General features: G+C 42.0%; 1 protein-coding gene across 3 annotated transcripts in view; it reads left to right on the forward strand.

Moving 5' to 3' along the window:
• Positions 1-936: 936 nt before the first annotated feature.
• LOC148038506 (bifunctional 3-dehydroquinate dehydratase/shikimate dehydrogenase, chloroplastic-like) overlaps positions 937-15638 on the forward strand; it is a 69899-nt gene continuing 55197 nt past the window's right edge. Inside the window, exons 1-2 of one of the 3 annotated variants that reach the window (XM_087672839.1) lie at positions 937-1375; positions 3573-3678. In XM_087672839.1, coding sequence (XP_087528965.1) covers positions 1119-1375; positions 3573-3678 — 363 coding nt within the window. In that variant the 5' untranslated portion in view covers positions 937-1118. Of the gene's footprint in view, positions 1376-1862; positions 2035-3572; positions 3679-15638 lie in introns of those variants that run through there. The other 2 variants (XM_087672844.1, XM_087672841.1) reach the window with 2 other exon arrangements.

Consider the following 15638-nt stretch of genomic DNA (forward strand, 5'->3'; position numbering starts at 1 on the left):
CAGGCGGCTCCTCCTTGGCCAGGCGATGATGGGCCCTCCTGGAGTTGATTTGCAACGTCTCCCCTCAACTCCTCCTCTCACTCAGACATCGGTAGCAGCGCCTCAACCTCTCCCTTCCTCACAGCGTCTCCGGCTCCATCTTGTCCACCTCCCCAGGACGCGCACACGCGCATGCGCGCGCGCACACACACAGAGTACTGTGAGCCATTAATGCCATAAGGAACTACAGTGTGGTAGTTGAGGGAGAGAGAACTATCTGCATCAAGAGGAAATAAATACTCTTTTTCTGAGAGAGAGAGAGAGAGAGAGAGAGAGAGAGAGAGAGAGAGAGAGAGAGAGAGAGAGAGAGAGAGAGAGAGAGAGATGTGCGCCATTAATGCCACAACTTATAAGGAACTAGAGTTTGAGTTGTAAAGCTTTGGGTTGGGAACACTACATGCATGTTGCATTACTTTGGTGCTAGGTTAAAAAAGATTCATCAATTATAGTACAGCATAGAACCATAGATAGATTACTTAATGTAGTTAGCAAATTATATAATCAAAATCGATTACATTTACGTAGCAAATGCTATAATCAGATTTTACTTAAGTATCATGGTATTTGAGTTTGACGCGTCTTCGTCGTGACTCGTAGGCAAGAAATAATGTGAAACGGTAGTGATGTTGAACGTACCACGATACTACCTTTCCCCCCTCGAATGCCGGCTGACGTAAGTGACGTTACATATCGGCAGGCCACGTGTCGGTGACCCCACACTTTTTAGGGGTCGCATTTGTTTTTTAAATATATAAATTTATTGAATTCAGAGCATGTCAACTAACGTGCATGGGTGAGAATCGAGATGGTAGGGTGTGTGTCTAACAGCTCGAAGGCGTGGGTTCATGTCCTAGTAAGAGTATCCTTTCATATTAGGCCAAACGGCCCCACAGGGAGGGCTTTTCATTGTCACGGGTCGTGGCCGGGTGCCACGTCATCTCTCTCTCTCACTCTCTCGGCCCTCTCTTTCTTTCTCTCGTCACGGTTCTGTAGTTCAGCATTGATACTTCAGCAGGGTAGGGGACCGGGGCTGCATGTAGAAGCTTGTGAGAGCAGAAGAGGCTTATTAGCCGTGGCTGATGAGAAGAAGAAGGAGAAGAACAAGAGACAGCACAGCTGTTGCAGCCACGATGATGGGTGGTGGGGTGTGCCGGGTATGTGTGCCTCTGCTGGGGCCGACGGTGGAGGAGATGGTGGCGCAGATGGCGGCTGCCGCGGCAAACGGGGCGGATCTCGTGGAGCTTTGCATCGACCACCTCCAGCCCTTCCACCCCCCCACCCACCTGCCCATCCTCCTCGCCTCTCCCCGCCCCTGCCCTGTCATCGTCACCTACAGGTACACCCTCTCCTTAGGTCATCTCAGCTCCTCCCTGTCTTTAAAAGAGGTTGTGATTTTGTCCCATCTGGTTTTGTTTTTCTTCTTTGCAAAGGTATCTGAAATTGAAGAATAGTCAGGCGATATAGAGGAGACAGTCTGGTCAGCATGCAAAAGCCATATTCACCGCTGGGAAAACCATGTTCTTTATCATTAGCAGATATTTCTCTCTTGAAGCTTGAATTGCAGGGTTTGCACTAGTGAACAATCAATTACGCACCACTGAATAGCTATTAAACTACCGAACACTTCCTTCCATTATGTAGGAACTTTAAGGACACTTTTTGCCAATAAAACAAGCAGAGACAAAAGCCAAAGGGAGCACACACTTTTCCTAAAAATTACACTTCTCACCAATAAAAAAAGGAGATTTTCTTCTGAACAAGATGGAATCTGTTATTTAAATTGATTTCTAAGTACAAGTGAACGCCTGTTGTGCACAAGTTAGCCTATAGGAACTACTCAAGACAAGTGCATTAGCATTTCCTTCCAAGTCTCGATGCTTAATAGAAGAAATAAGAGAGAGGGAGCCTTTTCCTCAACTCCAAATCAAGGGATTCTCTAGAATTAGAAATTTAGTATGACAATAGGAGGACAATTTCAGCGATGCTAGCCCAATGGTGAGTCTTCAATCATAGTTCCAGTTTTCTCAGCTGAGTGTTGTGCGCTTATCTTAATGTATTCAAAGCCAAACTTATCGACAAGTATTGTAGGGTACAAATAACTCTATGGGCTCGTTGTTAGTTTGGAATGAACTATTTTTTCTTCTAAAAGATGTGATTGGGAGGAGAAGACATGTTATTCTTCTAATCTTCGACATCATAGTTGCCCGAAATGGCATTCCAGGCTGCCTGAAACAGAAATGTTTCAGCCCCGAATCATGTTTTGGAACAGCCGTTTCGGAACATGTAGGGTAACTTATCCAGTTTTGTGACAGACTGTTCATTTTGCCTTGATGTGTGCAGATTTCACCCTGTTCCATTTGCTCTCCACCCTCTTTCTCAGTTGATCACACTCCCTACCTCCTGTTTGCTTCCCTCCTTTCACATCTATGGCTGTCTACAGCCTTGAAACCCTACATCCCTCATCCCTCAGCTGCCCAATCCTTTTCCTTTCCTGTCCACACTATTTGCAGCATGTTTCTCTCAGATTTGGAGTTGTTTTCTAGTGTTTCCAGCGAGCAATCCCTCTCCTCTCTTTGTTCTTAGCTGAGCACACGGTATTTGAGCTGGTTTTCCCCAACATTGCTGTTGATTTCCTCTATTTCCAGCAAGGAACAGCCATGGTAAAGATTGTATTTGGGAGCCACATGTGTATCATTAGCAACTATGGAGCTAGCAGTGGCTCAAAGTGGTGGGAATGCAACTATTGCCATGTCATATGCACGGGCAATATTACACAAGTGAAGAATCATCTTGCTCGTGTTAGTGGTAAGGATATTGATAATTGCCTTGATGTGTTTGCTAGTTAAGAGCATTGGAGGTGGCAACACCTTGTGGTCAATGTGACAAATAAGGATGATACTCCAAACGACAAGATGTACGTTCTATGGTAACATAGTTGCATTTATTTTGCACTCACTATTTATTGAGTACTCTATTTTTTGAGTCTATATGACATAATATGTGTGTATGGCTGTTCATTGTTGAGTCTTCAATCTTGACATATGTCATCATCATTCATGGGCCATGGCATACTGTACACTTTTATATCAGGTTCTAACTTCTAAATCTTGATCTTGAAAGTTTTCAAAACTCGTGGATTATGATTTTATAGTCTTACTATCTTAAATCTTTGGTAGAATCATGTATACTTGTCAAATCTCTTCTAAAGTTACATGTATACTCTATATTGTGGAGGAATTTAAGTGGTTTGGTATAGATATTCAACATATAAATGCTATCATCCATTTATGTATGTCTAATATTATAATATCCCTAGAAATAGATGTAAAATCTGTTTTTCTATTTTGTTTATTCAACCTTGAGCCAAAACTTGGTTTTGCGACTCCAAAGTGCATTTTTGTTTCACCATTTCTGAAACTCCAAGCAACTATGATTGATATTAAGAGATGCTCTTTAGATCACAATTAATGTTGAATCGCATTTGCTTGTGATTCATAATATTTTGTAAAATATTTTCTCACTAAATTTGGCAGGCCCAAATGGGAAGGAGGACAATATGAGGGGGAGGAGAGCCAACGATTTGAGGCCTTACTTTTGGCTGTTAGGCTAGGGGCTGAGTATATAGATGTGGAGTTGAAGGTAATGGCTTTAGTAACATTTTCCTATGAATGAATGGATAAAGCTAGCATATGGTTCTCATGTGCTTTATAATAATCTAAAATGTTTTTTGCTTATGATAATGGTGGACTTGGCTTTAAATTTTAGGCTAACATGTTCTCAACATCATCTTGAGAGACTTATTTGGTGGCCATAGATATGGGCCCCTAGAGTATGGTTACCAACTTCATATTATAAACCCACACTCAGTATTAGATTGATTGATCTAATTGGCATATTTATTAATGGATCAAAGAAGAGCTATAAGGTGAGTTGTGTCAAAATATGATTGTTGTAAACTTATATGACAAGTTACTTTCATCTTGTGTATTTATTCAAATTTATTCTTGAGGGAATCCCTATTTTTTGGGATTTATATGAGTGTGCTATAGAAGCATTAGAACACATTGCAGTTCATTGAAAGCAAACCATAGAGAGAGTAGGGTTTTTGGGGAGAAACACAGAGTGTATATGAAGAACATTGAGAGAGAAGAGAAACTTAGAAAACATAGAAGAAGAAGATGATGATGAATGATGAATCAGTGAATCATACTAAGTGAATCAAGCTAATACAGTGGAGGTGAAGTTTGAAGATAACTACATTGTTCTGTCTAAATCAGGTGGCAACACTTGTAGGGAATCTACATAATGAAGGGAGTGAAACATAGTCTTTTGGTAGTAGGATATCAAAGGTAAATGTTGAAGGGTGAAGGAAAGGACAGCCAGGGATAGAGGGAGAGAAAGCAATCCTCAGGAGCTGTTAGAGATGGAAGATATGCTGAAATATCTTCGAGATGCTGGCTGCTATTAAAGCGATTATTGGGCAGCCAGCTGGAGGAGAAAACACAATAATATCTGATGAAGATCTGTCCATGTATGTGGCTGCAGATAGGTGATTGCTTAGCAGCCCTTTTGGAGTGAAGAAAACACAAAAACACATGTATTTGATATAGGGCTGATAAAGAGCGTGAAACTTGCTGTAGATGGCCTGAATTTGTTGCAAATACAAGCTTGATGATGATGTTAGGTGAGGAGTGTTGGCTACAAAATGCCAAGAGGAGATGGATGCAGAAGCTATGAACCCTAATGTCCTCCTCGCGGGGTGTGAATGCCAGTGGAGAGGATGGAGAAAGGAGAGAAGAATATGTAAGAGCGATAGTGTCAGAGCAAAGACTATCCCGATGGTGCCTACTAAAGTCTCTCGGGAGTCGGGTGGCACCTTGACACTAAATAATGATCCAAATAAAGCTTTTTGGGGTTGCTAATGCAAATCAAAATAGAAATGAAGTAGGGTAAATGTATTGAATGACTTAGTTTCTCAACACCCCCTCTTAGGCCCAAAAAGGAGCAAAAAAGAGAAGTGCGAGAGAAAAGAAGATCAACCCAAGGAGTCCCATGTTTTGTTGGAGCTATATATAGCTCACCTTATCTAGACTAGGTCTCACCTATATATATGTAGATTGCGATCAATATGAGATAGTCTTTGGGAGTGTGCATAGTGTGTCTCTTCTCTCCCTCGTGTCTCTACATATCTTCACTCTCTACATCTCAACATGGTGTCAGAGCTATCACGATCGACTACAACCACTTTCTTGAAGAAGATAATCAGGAAGTATATTTATGTAGTATCTCTTCAATTCTTGATTCATGTTCTTTTCATGCTTAAAATTTGATGTATTATGTTTGTTATGAGCATCTTCTATTACGAATTCTCACAAGCTTTCTTCCTATCGAATCCGTGCTCAATTTGAAGTGTTGTATCAAAAGTTATGTCAATTCAGGTCAACTGGACTTGAAACATGAAAACAAACAGGACAATAGCTTTTCATGTAGACTTCTACAACACAGGTTTTGTCATGATTACTCACTCTTGCATTTCTGTGTTTCTGTCAAAATTAGCCAGATCATCATCTATTCTTGGCAAAAAAGTAAAGCGATAATGTTTTGAGTGTTGTTTATATTTCTCACCTATGTTGGATTGATTTATTCTCTCACGCGTTTTGTCTATTTGGGGTCGCTTTATTCATGCCCATGTTTCATCTATCATGGGTCTCTTTCTTTCGGAGTATGCTTTTTGAACTAAACGTATTTCCTTATAGCATAGCTTCTGTATACGATTTGTTGTGTTGTACTTTCGTCTCGCCGTTTCGTATATGGTGTGCAAATTCTGTGATCTCATATTGCACGTATTTTGTTAGCCAGCTATATAAATTTTATAATTGTCAATGGATTTTCTTTTGGACAACGTCTTGTTTCTCACTTTCAAGGACAAGGATTCCTTGGGTGGAAAGTAAAGATGTTGCTAATTTTTGAAGGCGATGACTTGTATGATATTGTTCTTGGTAATTATGAATGTCAGCCTCAACCAATTGATTAGGCTCATGATAATACCCTTGTAATTGAAGGACCTATCTTTGAAGAATAACAAGCATATATAATGTGGGTTAGACGCGACAAAGCAACTCGTCGGTATATTCTTTTTGCTCTTCAAGAATCTCTTATGCTTGATGTATGTAATCTTTCAACCTCACAAGCTATATGGGAGTATTTGATAGCGAAATTTGAGAAGAAATCTATTATATAAATACTTTATCTTTGTAGTTAGCTCACTGAGCTACAATACAACATCGGAACTTCTATGACCACACATATCGAATGAGTCAAGAACATTATCAATCAACTTGCTACTACGGGTGATGCTATTTCACGAAAGCAATTGGTAACACAGCTTCTTGATACTATGAAGGATCCTGCTTATGATAATATTGTTACCATATTATCTAACAAAGATGGGATCAATTTTGATCAAGCTTGTATATCTTTGATTGAATATTCATAACGATATGAACAACGATACACATATCAAGAAATAATTATGATTTCACAAGAGGACACACAGTCAGAACAAATTGGCCAAGCTTTACTTGCTCGAAGGTATCCCTTTCCACGCTCTAGACGTGGGAGTCGTCGTGGTGATAACTTCTCTCATCTCAAGTTTCCTAATAGACATTGTTCTTATTACAATAGAAATGGTCACACTATAGATGATTGTTGGGCAAAATAATATGATGAAGAATATGGTATTACAAATAAACAAATACATTTATCTAGAGATTATTCTCCTTGACTACTACAAAAAGAGTGATCATCCAATCCATTTATGTTTCAAGAGACATTTTGATTCAGATCGTAATAGAGCATATGTTGCTACACATGACAATACTACCGAAGAAGCAGATTGTGTGAGTTATTCTATCTCTTCGGAAAGGATACTTCATGTTTGTGATGGATCTCTTTCTATTATTGATTCTGGTGCTAATATGATATATCAATCCCGATGGTTATATAATTATCATTCTATTCTTGTCAAGAAATTGGTTTATCTTGATGATGACACAACCTGTCAAGTCGAAGGTATAGGTGATTTATATCTTGATACTCTTTCTTCAACAAGAATTTTGCGTGGAGTTTTACATGTCCCAGATCTACAAAGGAATCTTCTTTCAATTGCAAGACTTGTGGACCTTGGTCTCTTTGTCGGTTTTGACCATACTAAGTGCCGCATTGAGAAAGATGGCCAAACCATAGCTGTTACTCCTCGAAATGGTAATCTTTTTGAGTTATCTTTAAATGAAGATGTTGTAAATGTTGTTACAGCTCTTGGCGATCTTAACAGCCAAATATGGTGTCATTGCTTTGTTTACTTTGAGTTTTCTAAGTTTGTCGATCTTTATCGACGTTGTCGCAGTGCGTAGGGTTGAAGATCACCTTAGGGGTTTGGCAAGAGAAGAATGTATGGGGGTTCAAGAGTTTAGACTCCAGAGATGGTAGAGATAAGAAAAGGGTTAAAGGTTTCAAGCCAAGTTCTTGAAAATAAGAGACAACAGGGTGAAGGTAGATTTAGGGAGAGGAGTAGATGGAAGAGAAGGGGTTTGAAGAAATTGAAGACGTAGAAGAATACTCAAAAAAAGAATTAGAAAATGTAGAATAATACTAACAGAGGTGAAGACTGTCAGTTTCTTTCAGTATTATGAGAAGATATAACTCTAATAGACAAAAACGTGTACAAAATAATATCTTTCTCTATGCTGCTCAGATCGCCAATCTGATGCCTCCATTAGCTCCGAAAGGGGGGTTAAATACTAGGATGCCTGGCCAACATTTAGCCAGATCACTTCTTTTTCATCTTCCACTTCGGAGTGCTGTTCACTGTTTGAAAACAGCGATCATGCGTCGCGCAATTTCTTCAATCTCTCTTTTTACGTAAAATCTTCTCAAATTGGTTGAAAGCTACATGCTTTTTTTTTACATGTCATCCTAATCTAGAAGTTGTCTATAGTTTGATGGATTTTTACAAGAGATAATATCTAGAATATAAAAAATTAACTAAAAACTTGTCCAAAAAAATCTAATATTTTGAACTATGGATACTAACACTAATGCCTAAAGTTGCATTGGCCCTCTAAATCTAAAAGGAAGCCACACTCTAGATTTTTTTATACAGTGTGCGTGTAGCGGCACGACAACGTGACCTCGTTCAAGGTATGGAATTCAAAGCTTATTCTCATATGGATATTTGTGAATATTGTGCACTTGGAAAACATTTTTACAAACCCTTTTCCATTTCCACCACAACTCATTCTAGAGATTTGCTTGATCTTATTCACACTGATATTTGTGGACCTTTTACTCCATCAAAATCTCAATATTGGTATTTCATGACTTTTATCAATGAATTCTTAAGACACACCACTGTTTTTCTCTTGCGACACAAATCAGAAGCTTTATTATCTTTTAAGAAATATCAAAAAGCTGCAGAACTTCATATTGGTCGTCGCATCAAGAAACTTTGCAGTGATAATGATGGAGAATACATTTTAAATGATTTTGATGATTATTGTAATAATCATGATATTCATTATGAATATATGGTTCCTTACTCTCCTCAACAGAATGGTACTGCTTAATGTAAAAACAAGATTATTCTTAATGCCTTGCGATGTATGCTCATTCATTCTGGCTTATCTTGATGTTTCTAGGCTGAAGCAGTTTTAACAGTAGTATTTGTGTAAAATCATCTTCCTACAATTGCTCCTTTTGGTAAAATACCAATTACTACTTAGATAGGTGAAACTCCTCTTGTTTTATATTTTCGAACTTTTGGATGTATTGCTTATATTCATGGTATCCAAAGAGACTCGCAGAAAACTTGATCCTCTTGGTTTGAAAGTTATTTTCATTGGATATTCAACTTTTGCAAGGAATACAAGTTTTATGATCCATCTTTCAAGAAGGTAATCATAAGTCATGATTCTATTTTCAATGAGCAACTTATGGGCAATACATGGTGTTGGGCGGACGTGGTCAATAGAGGATGTTGATGATACAAAGTCATTACTCACTTATTTTCCCTTTCTATATGATGATGAATCTCCTTCACGGGATAATATTGACTCTTCAAATCAGGATTCACAACTTGCACCTATGATTGTGGATGATAACCTTGGCGTTAACCTTTATGTTGATTTTTCAATTGATAATGAGTATGGTACTTGTTATGTTTATGATGCTGATATTCTTGAGAATGCTCTCAATATTTGTGAAGACCCTGTCTCTTATAGTGACACCATGTCATCCTCACAAAAGGAACAATGGCAGGAGGCCACGAAAGCTGAGTATGAATCTCCTCTCTAAGGATACATGGGTTCTAATTGAGTTATCACTTGGACGTATTGCTATTAAATGCAAGTGGGTTTATAAGAATAAAACAAAAGTATATGGAACATTTGATAAATTCAAAGCAAGGCTAGTTGCCAAAGGTTTCTCACAAATTGCAAGAGTTGATTATCAAGAAACTTTCTCACTTGTTCGTATTACCAGTATTCAAGTCTTGTTAGCATTTGTTGTTGAGTTTGATTTGGAGGTTTACCAAATGGATGTGATAATTGCTTTTCTTAATGGTGATTTAAATGGCAGGAGGCCATGGAAGCTGAGTATGAATCTCTTCTCTCTAAGGATACATGGGTTCTAATTAAGTTACCACTTGGACGTATTGCTATTAAATGCAAGTGGGTTTATAAGACTAAAACAAAAGTATATGAAACATTTGATAAATTCAAAGCAGGGCTAGTTGCCAAAGGTTTCTCACAAATTGCAAGAGTTGATTATCAAGAAACTTTCTCACTTGTTGTTCGTATTACAAGCATTCAGGTCTTGTTAGCTTTTGTTGTTGAGTTTGATTTGGAGGTCTACCAAATGGATGTGAGAACTGCTTTTCTTAATGGTGATTTAAAGGAAGAGATATACAGGGAGCAACTAGAGGGATTTGTAGTCAAACATAAGGAAAATCTTGCTTGTAGACTTTATCGGGCACTCTATGGTCTCAAATTGTTAGAGTGCAGCGGTGCGGAAGCGTAGGACAAAGATTGAGAGAGAGTGAACACAGAGAGAAGAGAGAGAGAGAAAAGGAGACTGTAAACGCAGAAAATCTGCAGTGTAGTATGCTGTATAAGAGTGCAGAAATGCACAAGGGGACAGAGGAAATATTTGCGTATGTCTCCGACTTGATGACCTCGATCTCCGTCAGCCCGAGCACAGTCTGTCTCAGCCAACAGATCTCAAGATCAGAATCTGAAAAGCTGAATACTAGAGTGTGCCACAAAACCGACTATAAATAGCCGAAAAATAGAAATTCCCAGCACGAGGTCGGCTGCATTTAATGCAGCCGACTGTAGAAAAAGTGGCCGATTGCATAGAACTGCAATTCGACTGTACCTATGCCACGTGGCACCTTCTGCCGTGCTGACGTGGCATCCACTCTGGCTGTACTGCTGCCCTACTGCTCTATTGTTCAATTGGCCGACTGCCCAGGAAATGACACTGTTTAACACCCCCTCTCAGATCCTGGACGGGTTAAATGACCGAGGGATTTGGAATGTTGCCGAAGAAGAGCCTGGGGAAGCGCCTTCGTAAACAAATCTACAAGATTATCCTCCGTCTTGCAATACTCCACATCAATGGTCCCATCCAGAAGCTTCTCCCGAATGAAGTGATACTGGATCTCAATGTGCTTCGTCCGGGTATGAAAGTCTGGATTCCATACAAAGGCAATGCAACTCTCATTGTCGCACCGTAGAAAAGTAGGACGAGTTTGGGGGCAGCCAAGCTCCTCCAACAATCTCCAAAGCCACACAACCTCACATGTCGTAGAAGACGTAGCCCGATACTCCGCCTCAGTAGAACAAAGGGCTACCGTGGGCTGCTTCTTGCTACTCCAAGAGATAACACTTGTACCCAAGATAAAATAGAAGCCTGTAGTAGACCGTTGGTGGTCCACATCGCCAGCCCAATCCGAGTCACTCCAACCTGCAAGAACCAGATCTAAAGCATGTGTACCTGCGGGATAAGAAACCCCTAAGTCAGAGGTCCCTCTCAAATACCGAAGAATCCTCAGGGCAGCTTGCCAATGCACCTGTTTGGGTTCCGTCATGAACCCTGCCAAAAGACCCACAGCAAAACAAAGATCAGCGTGAGTGTTGAGAAGCCAAATCAAGGATCCAATCAATTGACGGTAGCAGGAAGTATTCATCACGGGAGAATCTGAGTGTGAAGTGGCCTTCCAATTTGGATCCATAGGAGTAGTAATGGGCTGACAAGTCTCCATCTCAAAAGTCACCAAGAGCTCTTGAATGTACCTCTGCTGAGAGATGAAAATCCCCCTGTGAGACTGATAAACCTCGTGACCCAAGGAAAAATGAAGAAGCCCCAAATCCGTCATCTCGAATGCCTGATGTAAAGCTGTCTTGGTCTCTCAAACCTTCTGTGCATGATCCCCTGTCAAAATCAAATCATCAACATATAACACAAACAATACACGACTACCCTCGGAAGTGTGCATATGGATCGGCCTTGGAGCACCGATATCCCAACTTCGACTGAAGAAATGAGTCAATCTTCTCACTCCATGCACGGGTAGCCTGCTTGAGGCCATACAAGGCCTCTTTAACTTGTAAACTTTCCTATCCGAGGATCCAAAGCCAGGAGGTTGCTCAACATAGATCTCCTTGTGCAAGTCACCATTAAGAAAGGCCGACTTCACATCCAATTGATAAACAGGCCATCTCCTATGGCCAGCCAAGGCATGAACAGCTCGAATAGTTGCCATACGAGCAGTGGGGGCAAAAGTATCATGGAAATCAATGCCTGGGCGCTAAGCAAAACCTTTAGCAACAAGGCGAGCCTTGTGCTTGTCCAAAGAACCATCGCTAAGGTACTTGGTCTCGAAGACCCACTTGACACCAATCACCTTCTTGTGAGTGGGACGAGGCACAAGAGACCAAGTGCCATTCCTCTCAATAGCCTCCAACTCGGCTTCCATGGCCTTCCGCCAATGATCAGACTGCAAAGCCTTCTTCACTGAAGTGGGCTCTCGATCTTGCATAACATGGGTCAGCAAACAATAGTTGGAGCAGACAAGCTTCGAAGAATGTGCTTGGTTTCTCTGTGACCTCCGCGGTCCATCATGCGGTTCCCACTCCTTAGGGACCCCCTCGATCCCTGAATTTCGGAGTATGTCACGGGCCCAACGAGGAGGAGGACGATCCTCTTCCCATCGCTCTCCATCTGCTGAAGACTCAGGAACATCCACCGGGGCAGAAGCTCCTCGGGGGTGGTCGGTGGAAGAGAAGATTTTGAATCAGAAGAAGAATCTCCATCAAGAGGCTCTGGCTCCAAAGGAACTGTCTCGGGAGCCCAACTCTCCCCTGGATCTCCAAGGACGGGGTGCTCCTCACTCTCCTCTATGGCCGGAACTTCCACGAACCGCACATCTTGGCTCGTGTAGACATCCCGCTTAATAGGATCAACTAAATGATAACCTTGGGACTGGGAGCTATAGCCAACAAAAACCTGTCGTTGGGAAGCCGCCTCGAACTTATCATGCTGCGTCTTCAGAATGTGCATATAAGCGTCACACCCAAAGATCTTGAAATAAGAGACATCAGGCTTAGTCCCGAAGTAAGCCTCAAAAGGTGTCATCTTGTCAACGGCCGAAGTGGGGGATCGATTGAGGATGTGAACTGCGGTAGCCACTGTCTCGGCCCACAGAAACTGAGGTGTTTGTCGGTGCTCCATCATGGCGCGTGCCATCTCGATCACACTTCGGTTCTTCCGCTCCAAAATGCCATTCTCTTGGGGAGTGTTGGTGTTAGCAAACTCCTAGTGAATGCCTCTATCTGCACAAAAACGAGCAAACTCATTAGACATAAATTCACCTACCTTGTCTGAACGCAAGGTCTTCAGTCGCCGGCGAGAACGATTCTCCTCAAAGAGAAGCCAATCCTTGAAGTGAGAGAAAGCCTCCGACTTCAAAGTCAAGAAATAGGCCAAAGTCATCCTGCTGTAGTCATCTACGATCAACATGAAGTACAAGCTTCCCTTCATCCCTTTAGGGACTTGGTCCTCATCGGGCCACAAAGATCTGTAGATACAAGCTCCATGGGTAAGTAGACCGCCTAGAAGCTTTGTTGGGAATCGCATTCCGATGCAGTTTCCCACGAATGCAGGAGACACATGGTTGATGGCTCACTACTATGTCCGGCAATCCTTGGACAAACGACCCTTGCGACACCTTCTGAAGGTACTCGTAGTTCAGGTGGCCAAACCGAGCATGCCATAACTTGGATTGTGTCTGAGAAGTAAGAAGAAGAGAAGTAAGAGCTGAAGAAGACTTCAATTTGTAGACGTCATTCTCCTCATATCCTGCAGAGAGAACCTTCCTCAATCCACGATCAAGGACTCGAACAGTATCACTGTCAAACTCCACCAAGAGGCCAAGAGCACAAATCTTATGGACCAAAAGTAAATGATATCCCAATCCTGGCATATGCAACACCTCAGAGGTGTGGGTACCACCACGTTCATTTGGAATAAGCTGCATCTCACCCCGCGTAGCAATAGACACAGAAGAGCTATCTCCAATGAGAATCTGCAACTGCAAAGGTCGCAAATGCGCAACACCAACGGAAGAAGGATTCATGTGCCGTGAGGCACCACTATTCACAATCCACTCTCGAGCCTGGGGAGCTGTCATCGCAGCATCAGAAGTCTTCGGTGTAGAGTCCTCAATGAGTACTAAGTGTAGAAAAGCAGCTGATGAGGATGTAGCCACCGCTCCAGAATCCTTCATGTCCTTCTTCTTGGCATCCTTCTTGTCTTTTTCGGGGCAATCCTTCTTCTAGTGATCGGTCTTTCCACAAATATGGCAAGTCGATTCCTTCTCCTTGTCCTTGGATTTGTTGTCCTCCTTCTTTTGGTCATTCGTATTCTTCTGAGAGACTTGACCAACCAATGCCTTCGTTTTGGAAGCATTCTGTCCCTTCAATTGTTCCTCTTGGTCCAAGACCATAGGAACCAACTCTTCCCACCGAAGAGTCAACTCCCGCCCTGATGCAATAAGAGCGGAATAAAAAGTATCGAATCGTGGCGGCAACTGGGATAGTAAAGTGATCGCCATGTCTTCGGAGGAAATAGGCTTCCCCGCATTTTGAACCTGTATCTGAAGTTGCCGAAGCTTGTTGATGTGTTCCCAGAGCGAAGAAGACTTATTCAGGGACAAAGTCCGCAGCTGCACCTCCAAAGAAACCCTCTTTATCAGGGTCGTCTGGTTGTACATTTGGTCGAGCTCGAGCCATATCTCACGAGCCACCGTCAAGTGCTCGATGTGAGCTATCACGGCTGTGGTGCAAGACAGAAACAAAAAAGATCGAATCCTGGCATTCAGTTTGTCCCAATGAGACTGGGCCTTGGTCAACTCCGCACAAGCATTGGAAGAGAGTTTAGACTCATCCCTCATCGAGGGCCTGTTAATCTCCTCCATCACCAGTTTCGCCAAATCATAAGACTCAAATGGCCAACATCATCACTCACCAAATGCGGTAATTGTCACCATCAAGCTTTTGATCCGATGGAAGAGCCGGTAGGACAAGCACCTTCTTGTCCATGATCGCATGGAACTCCAAATCAGTCTCTGTAGACATATTAACTTGCAATACCTACACAAACACAAAATCAGCCCCCCTCTGATTGTGAAAACGAAGCCTTTAAGGGCTGATTGCTCCGCTGCCCAAACCTTCTTCACCCGCCGGAGGTGATGAAAAGGTAAAATCTGCAATGGAAGGCCTCAAACGCAGCCTTCCTCCCCTTTGAACAACAATAGCCTGCAACAAATTCACCGATTAGACTTCTTTCCCGCATGCCCACGCTAGCTTCAGCCTTGATCCGATGTGGAGCCCTTCCGCTCGCCCTCAAATCCTGGAAACACAGCCTTATGTCGCGCTGAAATCTCCTCTTTAGATAGGTTCAGCCTTCAGTTAGTCCATCTTCACTGCTTTGATACCATGTCAAAGTGTAAGATGCGGAAGTGTAGGACAAAGATTGAGAGAGAGTGAACATAGAGAGAAGAGAGAGAGAGAAAAGGAGACAGTGTAAACGCAGAAAATCTGCGGTGTAGTATGCTGTATAAGAGTGCAGAAATACACAAGGGGACAAAGGAAATATCTGCGTATGTCTTTGACTTGATGACCTCGATCTCCGTCAGCCCGAGCACAGTCTATCTCAGCCAACAGATCTCAAGATCAGAATCTGAAAAGATGAATACTGGAGTGTGCCACAAAACCGACTATAAATAGCCGAAAAATAGAAATTCCTAGCACGAGGTCGGCTGCATTTAATGCATCCGACTTAAATGCAGCCGACTGCAGAAAAACTGGTTGACTGGACAGAACTGTAGTTCGACTATACTTGTGCCACGTGGCACCTGTCTGCCCTGTTGACGTGGCATCCACTTTGGCCGTACTGCTGCCGTACTGCTCTGTTGTCCGACTGGTCGACTGTCCAAGAAATGACACTGTCTAACACAAACAACCTTCACGAGCTTGGTATCA

This window comes from Lygodium microphyllum, chromosome 3 (assembly GCF_053477565.2).
Source record: "Lygodium microphyllum isolate KBCC chromosome 3, Lygodium_microphyllum_v1.1.10, whole genome shotgun sequence".
Lineage (NCBI taxonomy): Eukaryota > Viridiplantae > Streptophyta > Polypodiopsida > Schizaeales > Lygodiaceae > Lygodium > Lygodium microphyllum.